Genomic DNA, 9,337 nt, shown 5'->3' on the forward strand with positions numbered 1-9,337 from the left:
AGTGTTAGTGTATTTCAAAACTTATAGTTTAAAAAATCAGTATTAGATAGAAAATTCCCAGTCATCTTATAAGAGAGATTCTGTCTCTGTCTCTGTGTCTCTGTCTGTCTCTGTCTCTCCTCATGTGTGTGTGTGTGTGTGTGTGTGTGTGTGTGTGTGTNGTGTGTGTGTGTGTGTGTGTGTGTGTGTGTGGTGTGGTGTGGTGTGGTGTGTGTGTGTATGTGTGTGTGTGTGTGTATAACTAAGAGGTAGAGGTCAATCTCCAGTATCATTCCTTACATGTCATCCAACTTTCTTTTTGAAATGTGGTATTTAATTAGCCTTGAACTCATCAAATGTGTTAGGTGGGTAGTTTTCATATCCTAATGTTTCATTTGGCTCTGCCTTCCAAGTACTAGGATTACAATGATCATTAGTAATCAGCTTTTTAAACGCAGTTTAGTGAGTCAAAATCATATTCTTATATGTCTTAATGATTCTACATTTTAACTTCCTTATTCTTAAACTTTACTCATTTCATGTGATACAACTAATAATGCATTAACAAACAAATTACTTGGGGAAAAGGTAATAAACACAAGCAGAATAAGCTTTATAATTTGCCATTTCCTTTCTCACTTAAATCTTTTGTTTCATCTGGTGATTTCACAAGTAAAACATGAAGAAAAATAGGTTCTGATGCAGTACTGATAATGATCTTACATTATCCTTTTATACTACAATTTTTATACCATTCAACTGACTTAAAGCATATGAAGTGATGGTATCACATACATAATAGATATGGGATTTTTGAAGTGAAACATATTCTTAAAATTTAATTTATTTTAAAAGAGATGCTAGGATTCATATAATAAATTTAGGATTAGAATACATATTCATTATCTGTATATATATATATGTATGATGTATGTAATATACAATTTATAGGAGTATCACTGAGTTTTAATACTGAATTTTTGTATGAAATAAGCAAAGGAGACATGAATTTATTTTAGAGGATAATTACCATAATGACATTATATAATAAATGTCATTCATATTTAGCACTACATATTGAACTAGGAGGAATAATATAGTTTGTAACTGCTTTTAGTTTTAGGAGAAAAATGCTGAATTCATATTTGTCTTCAGTATTTACTTTGTATAAGAATTTTGTATCATGTTTTATAATCCTTTAAGCCTCATTTTCTAACCTCTAAAATGAAAAAAAAAAAAACCCAAACACTCTAAGACATTCAATTTCATGAGCCTTATTAGAGACTCATTTATTAATAGAAATATGTGATGATGTTATTAATATTTGTTTCACAATGTAAATGTTTAAATGAAAAATGTTTTCTTTAATATGAGGGAATCCCTTGGTTTTTTATTTTTCTCAAGTTTTTTCAACACAAACACCGTAAATTTTCCATAAAATCGTGGCATGAGTGTATGCAAACTTGCACTTTTTCCAAGTACATATAGAATACTAGAACAAGTTGAACATTCTACATTAAAGTGTGCAAAAAGAAGAGTCTTTGACATGTTCCAGAGGCCTTACATATGTAGTGTTACTTTTATTGTGTGTAAAAATAAGTGATGCAGACACCAAAATGTGTGAGACATACAATAACAAAAGACCAAACTAATGGTGTGTGAAACCAGTTATTAAATACCTGTTAGCTGATATATTCCATTGGTGAATATTTTCTCAGTATTTAACTATATAACATTCCTAGGAATTTGTACAACTTAGTTATGAAATCCCAAAGTGTCCAAGCAGAAATTTCAGAACAGAAAACAAGAGCTGTATTAATAATAAACAAAGTTGTTGGTAGATCCATTTTCCTGAAACTACTGTCAAATTTTTACTGTTAGCTGTTCACTTCTGCATAAATTGATGGAGAAAATGTGTGTCAGTAAGATATAAGCTAAGAAGAAAACAAAATAATCCCACAAGGCTGTGAAATCACTCATTCAACATAATACTATACTCCTTTTTTGGATTCTCCGGTTTTATGTTCTATTCACAAAAATGATGAATAAAAACAATGTGACAGAGTTTATTCTGTTGGGAGTTACAAGAGACCCAGAGCTGAGGAAAATATTGTCTGTTTTGTTTCTTATTATGTATATGGCCACAGTCTTTGGAAATCTACTCATTGTGGTTACCATAACCAGAAGCCCTAGTCTGAGGTCACCCATGTACTTCTTCCTTTTATCTTTGTCACTCATGGATGTCACTTACTCTTCTGTCATTGCTCCAAAATTGATTATGGACTCCCTTTCTGAGAGGACTATTGTCTCATTTGAAAGTTGTATGACCCAGCTATTTGCAGAACATTTCTTTGGTGGTGTGGGCATCATCCTTCTCATTGTTATGGCCTATGATCGCTATGTCGCCATCTGTAAGCCTCTGCACTACATGAAAATGATGACTCCTAAGGTGTGCTGCTTGATGGTAGGAGGAGCTTGGGTAGGTGGATCTATGCATGCAACCATTCAGCTTCTCTTTATGTATCAAATACCATTCTGTAGCTCAAATATCATTGACCACTTTATGTGTGATTTGTTTCCATTGCTGAAGCTGGCCTGCATGGATACACATATCTTGGGTCTCTTAGTCATTCTGAACAGTGGGGTGATGTGTGTTTCCATTTTCCTTATTCTCATTGCTTCCTACATGGTCATTCTCTGCTCCCTTAAGTCTTATAGTTCTGAAGGGAGACGCAAAGCCCTCTCTACGTGTAGTTCACATTTCACAGTGGTTGTATTGTTTTTTGTGCCATGTATTTTCTTATATATGAGGCCTGTGGTGACATTCCCAATAGATAAAGCAATGGCTGTGTCCTTTACTATTGTTGAACCGATGTTAAATCCTTTGATCTACACCTTGAGAAATACAGAGGTAAAATATGCTATAAAGAACATGTGCAGAAAACAGGGGTGCCACTAACTGTTAAGACAAGAATAAATATTTCCTACAAAGACAGTGAAGATCTGTTTTCCCCATTTATTTCAGTCCTCTATGGAAAAGGGATCCAGGAGAAAATTTTTATTTAAAAGAACAGATAAAGCCATCTCTTGGCTACTGTTTAGTTTCTAGCAAGATACTTGCTGATTTATAATTTTCCTCACATGGAAGAACACACACATACACACACACACACACACACACACACACACAGAGAGAGAGAGAGAGAGAGAGAGAGAGAGAGAGAGAGAGAGAGAGAAATACTACTGAATAATAACAATCTCATATTTCAAATTGTATTACTGAACTATAATAATTAAAACAAAAATATTGTCATACAAACATACATGCTGATGTTTAGAGTAGAAGGAACTAGAATCAAAGATGCAGACATTATTCCATACACCAAGGGATACATAATATTTCATTAATATATCTATTTATTCACATTATATCCCAATTGCAGCTCCCTTCTCTTTTCTCCTCCCAGCTCCACACATACAAACCACCTGAGTTACCCATTCTGTTCTCCTCAGAGAAAGGGAACTCCCTTAGGACATCAAGTCTCAAGAGGATTAAGCACAATCTTTCCCACAGTTCAGTTAGGAGACAGAGATCCAATGGCAGGCAACAGAGTCAGAAACAACCTCTGCTCCAATTGTTAGGGTACAGACATGAAGACCAAGATACACATCTGTTACAAGTGTATAGGGGACCTAGATCTAGGTCAAATATGTTCCTTGGTTGGTGGTTCAGTCTCTGTGAGCTCCAATTGGCCAACATCTGTAGATCTTCTTTTGGTGTCTTTGACCACTCTGGCTCATTCAGTCTTATCCCACACTCTTCTATAAGACACCCAGTGATTTGCCTGATCTTTGATTGTGGAGTTCTGTACCTGCTTCTATTAGCTGCACAATGAAGCCTGTCAAGAGACACTTATTCTAAGCTCCTGTCTGCATGTGTAGCAGAGTATCATTAATAGTGTCAAGGTTTTCTCTCTTCCATCTACTGTGTCTCATTTGGACTAATCATTGGTTAGTCAACCCCTCAATCTCTGCTCCATCTTTATCCCTGCACATTTTATAGGCAGGACAAAATTTTGGTCAAAGGGTTTGTGGGTGGGTTGATGCCTCCTGTGGTGGTTTGAATATCCTTGGTCCAGGGAATGGCAATGTTAGAAGGTATGGCCTTGTTGGAATCTGTGTGGCCTTGTCAAACGAATTGTGTCACTGTGGGCTTGTGCTTTAAAAGACCCTCCTCCTAGTCACATGGGAGCCAGTATTCTCTTGTTTGCTGTCTGAACAAAGTATAGAACACTTACACCATGCCTGCCTGGATGCTGCCATGTTTCACACCATGTTGAACTATACCTCAGAACAATTAAGGCAGCCCTAATGAACTGTTGTTATTTATAAGAGTTACCTTGGTCATGATGTCTATTCACAACAATAAAACCCTAACTAAGACAACCATTCCTTTCAGTGGAAGTCTCATCTGACTACAGGTAGCTAATTCTATCTGCATATCCACAATTGCTAAAATGGCTCAGCTAATGCCACCCCCACTAGACTTCTATGAGCCTCCTTCATCCCAGATCACTGGCTAGTCCCAAAGATTCCCTCCACAAATTTCCATTTTCACTCCAAGCCCTGTCCTACCACTGTTCTCCACAAAACAAATCCTCATCCTGTTTCCCTCCTTACTCTCACTCTTACCCACTTTCCTCCCTCCATTCACCTCTACTGTTTATTTTATTTCCTCTTCTGAGTAAGATTCACACATGTGTCATACCAAGTCCAGTGAAGTCAGTGTGACCAGCCTAAAAGCCTGAATGCAGTCCTGAGGCAAAGAGTTTCATGACAATTTATCCTCCTGGAATTTAGACATTCCCATAGCATAAAAGCTCCAAACCTGTCTCTGTGTTAGTCGGCTATATGGATCTGTGTGCTTTCTTTCAGTGTTGTTTTATTATAAGTGCCTTTACAGATTGATTTTGACAAAGAGCTAATCTAGCTAAGTTAGATTACCTTCCACCAGTGTTCCAATGCCCTAGGCAGTCCTTGAGCCAACCCTGAGCTTGAAATTCAGTGGGACTGTCACCTATTCAGTAACATCCAAAATTAACTCTAGCATTGAAAGAGAGTCAGTGAAGGTAATCAGGCATTACAATTTACTTGAATAAAGCTAGAAATCTCAGGGCTAGTCTACGTAGTAATAATTAGAACAATAGCCATGTCACTCCCATACACAGGAATTTACAGTGATCTAAGAAGAAGGTGGGTTGTGGTTTTAGGAGGAACTGAAGTATGATTCATGAAAGGGTTAGTAGAATGGACTTCCCCTGGTGCATGTTTTTCACTAGGTCCAGAGGAATAGCATAATCAGGTATTTACTAAAGGACCCCTGGTGGTGGGTTTAACAATAGACTAGCATTGCATCAGACCATTCACCTCACTCCTGTGTTTAGCTGATCTTAAATAGGGCTGTTTCTATCTCAGTTGTAAACACTGCCTGGCATCCCTAGCTTTTTATATATGCATTTTCTGTGTTTTGTGTAAAGAGCAGATGTACATTGGCCGATGTATTTGCCTAGCTTTCTTGTTTTTCTTTTGTAGTATAAGTCTGGTGCTTGCTTTTGAGAAATTACATTCAGGTACAACACTCCTGTGTATCCCTGTCTGTTTGGCACCCTTTGTGATGGTTTGTATATTCTTGGACCAGGGAGTGGCACCATTTGGAGCTGTGACCTGGTTGGAGTAGGTGTGTCACTGTGGGTGTGGGCTTAGTACTCTCACCTTAGGTGAGTCTTCCACTAACAGCCTTTGGATGAAGACATAGAACTCTCAGCTCTGCCTGTGCCATGCCTGCCTGGATACTGCCATGCACCCACCTTGATGATAATGGACTGAACCTCTGAACTTGTAAGCCAGCCCCAATTAAAAGTTGTTTTTTATAAGACTTGCTTTGGTCCTGGTGTCTGTTCACAGCAGTAAAACCCTAACTAAGACAGAAGTTGGTACCAGGAGTGGGGTATTGCTGTAATAGGCCTTACCATGCTTTTATTTGAAAGAATGTGGACTTTGGGACTTTGGATTTGGAAAGCAGTGGAATTATTTAAATGGGACTTAATGGGACATCCTAGTAGGAATATGGAAGACTTAGTTGCTGGGAGTAATTTGAACTGTGTTGACCTTGCTCAAGAGATTTCAAAGGAGAAGAATTTCAGAATGTGGCATAAAGACTGTTTTTGTGGTATTTTGTTGAAGAATGTGGCTACTTTTTGCCTTTGTCTGAAAAGTCTGCCTGAGGCTAAGGTGAAGAGACTCAAGTTAATTACATTGACAAAGGAAGTTTCAAAAAAGCCCAACAGAGACTTTGTTCTCTGGTTAAGTCTTTTTTTTTTTTTTTTTTTGAGACAGGGTTTCTCTGTATAGCCCTGGCTGTCCCTGAACTCACTCTGTAGACCAGGCTGGCCTCGAACTCAGAAATCTGCCTGCTTGTGTCTCCCAAGTCCTGGGATTAAAGGTGTATGCCACCACTGCCCTACTCTGGTTAAGTCTTATGAAGAGAAGTTTGAACAAGCACAGCAACCTTAGAAAGGAAAAATATAAAATACATGGTTTGAGTATTAAAGGAGTATTGGAACAAAATAAAAAAGGTGGGGTGGCTGGGGCCTTGGGAAAGAATAGAAGGAAAAAGATGCCCAAATCCCTGCCAGGGTTTCCCTATTCTCTGGTCAGTCAGGCGTGGGAGGGCTGCTATCTACCCTATCAACTCATCCCTGGGTGAGCATTCCTCTATCCCACTCTTCAGGTGGTGGTCAAGGGGCAGCCCTGCCTGCGGACCTCCTCCCCCCCTGGAGCTACTTTGCTAAAGCCACCAGGTTATGAGAGAGAGGGAAGAGGGGAGAAGTTCCCAACACTGACCAGAGTGCACAATGGAACTTGAAGGAGCAGAGCAAAGAGTCTATGGTTTTAGAGCTTTATTATAGAAATGCAGGGGAGAGAGAGAGAGAAGAGGAAAGAAGAAAAAAGAAAGGGAAGAGGAGAGAGAAGTGAGAGAAGAGAGAGGTGAAAAGACAAAGGAATAAGAGAGGGAGGTGGGAGCTGAGCACCCCTTATTATGGTCTTCACTGTTGCTAGGTAACTGGGGAGGAGTTTAGCCTGAAGGTCAGAAGCTTGGGCCATTGCTTATGTGACTACTGACCATGCTTCTCTTGTTGGAGCTGTGGGAGGTGGTACCTTTGCCAGGGGCCAGAGTTCCAGGAGCATGAGGGAATGCCTACCATGTCATGTAGGTGAATTATGACCATCGGGGTTCAGACCTCAGCTAGACTGGAGACCAGCCTGCAATTCCCCACAGAGGAGTACCAGGAAGTGAAATGGAGCAAAATCCTGTGTTCTAGGAGATAACAGATCAGGGAAGTGGGACCTTGGGGCAAGATCCTACCCAGCTAAATTAAATCCAGGCATGGTGGTACACACCTTTAATCCCAGGAGACAGGCATGCTGATCTCTGTATTCAAGGTCACTATACAAAGCAAGAACCAGGATAGCCAAGTTTAGACAGTGAAGGATTTTGAAAACATAAAGCCAGTGATAATTTAATAGCACATGGGGGGTCATGTTCTAGTTCCCGCAAGCAGCAGAACTCCGCAGCTTCAGCCATGTGACTCTGGCTCTAGAGTTAAGAATGGAAGAAAATACTGGATGCTGGTTAGCTGAAGCTAAGAAATTAGTGGTGATTAAGAAGAGACTAGCGGCCTTAGCATCGGCAGCAGACATCTTGGTTCCAGGACTCCGCCACACAGGTGAGAGTGTGGAATACAGAAGCTGCCAGCTTCTGGGACAGGCAGGAGCCACAGAGCTTCTAAGGCAGCCCCCTTTTTGGGCCCCAGACATCCGGCCACTTTCCTGGCCAGAGGATAGTTGTGAACCCAGTCCAGGATCGCTTTGCCTGAGCATTAGCTGCAGACATCTTGGTTCCGGGACTCTGCTGAGAATATTCTGCACAGGTGAGAGTATGGAATACAGAAGCTAACAGCTTCTGGGATAGGCCAAAGCAACTCAGCTTCAGGGACAGGTCCTGTTTTGGGCCTTCATATTAGGCCAGGAGGGAGGTCCAAATGACAGATATCTGTGCACCTTCCCTGTAAGAGGAGATCTTGCCTGCAGAGAGTGCTTTGACCACTGAAACTCAGAGGAGATAGCAGGTCTCCCAGGTCTGTTGATAGAGGCTAACAGAATCACCTGAGGAACAAGCTCTAACCAGAGACAACTAAATCAACTAACTCCAGAGATTACCAGATGGCACAAGGTAAATGTAAGAATCTTACTATCAGAAACGAAAACCACTCAACATCACCAGAACCCAGCACTCCCACCTTGCCCAGTCCAGAGCACCCCAACACACCCGAAAAGCTAGACCCAGATTTAAAAGCGTATCGCATGATGATGGTTGAGGACATCAAGAAGGACTTTAATAACTCACTCAAAGAAATACAGGAGAACACTGCTAAACAGGTAGAAGACATTAAAGAGGAAGCACAAAAATCCCTTAAAGAATTGCAGGAAAACATAACATTGGTGTGACTCTAACTAAGGAAGTGAAAGATCTGTATGATAAGAAATTCAAGTCTCTGAAGAAAGAAATTAAAGAAGATATCAGAAGATGGAAAGATCTCCCATGCTCATGGATTGGCAGCATCAATATAGTAAAAATGGCCATCTTGCCAAAAGCAATCTACAGATTCGATGCAATCCCCATCAAATTTCCAACTGAATTCATCAAGGAATTAGAAAGGGCAATCTGCAAATTCATCTGGAATAACAGAAAACCTAGGATAGCAAAAACTCTTCTCAAGGATAAAAGAACCTCTGGTGGAATCACCATGCCTGACCTACAGCTGTACTACAGGCCAATTGTGATAAAAACTGCATGGTACTGGTATATCGACAGAAAAGTAGACCAATGGATTAGAGTTGAAGACCCAGAAATGAACCCACATACCTATGGTCACTTGATCTTTGACAAGGGAGCAAAAACCATTCAGTGGAAAAAAAGACAGCATCTTCAAGAAATGGTGTGGTCACAACTGGCGATTATCATGTAGGAGAATGCGAATTGATCCATTCCTATCTCCTTGTACTAAGGTCAAATCTAAGTTGATTAAGGATCTCCACATAAAACCATAGACACTGAAACTTATTGAGGAAAAAGTAGGGAAAACCCTCGAAGATTTGGATACAGGGGAAAAATTCCTGAATAGAACAGCAATGGCAAAAAAAAAAAAAAAAGAACAGCAATGGCTTGTGCTGTAAGATTGAGAATCTACAAATGAGACCTAATAAAATTGCAAAGCTTCTGCAAGGCAAAAGACAC

General features: G+C 39.9%; 1 protein-coding gene across 1 annotated transcript; it reads left to right on the forward strand.

Moving 5' to 3' along the window:
• Nucleotides 1–2,017: 2,017 nt before the first annotated feature.
• LOC110289964 (olfactory receptor 4C6-like) lies at nucleotides 2,018–2,938 on the forward strand. The gene has a single exon (XM_021156397.1). It carries the CDS (start codon nucleotides 2,018–2,020, stop codon nucleotides 2,936–2,938), a length of 921 nt encoding a protein of 306 aa, XP_021012056.1.
• Nucleotides 2,939–9,337: the final 6,399 nt, after the last annotated feature.

This window comes from Mus caroli, chromosome 2 (assembly GCF_900094665.2).
Source record: "Mus caroli chromosome 2, CAROLI_EIJ_v1.1, whole genome shotgun sequence".
NCBI lineage: Eukaryota > Metazoa > Chordata > Mammalia > Rodentia > Muridae > Mus > Mus caroli.

Coding starts and splice junctions, on each gene's coding strand:
- LOC110289964 (XM_021156397.1), top strand. CDS start 2,018: ATGATGAATAAAAACAATGTGACAGAGTTTATTCTGTTGGGAGTTACA.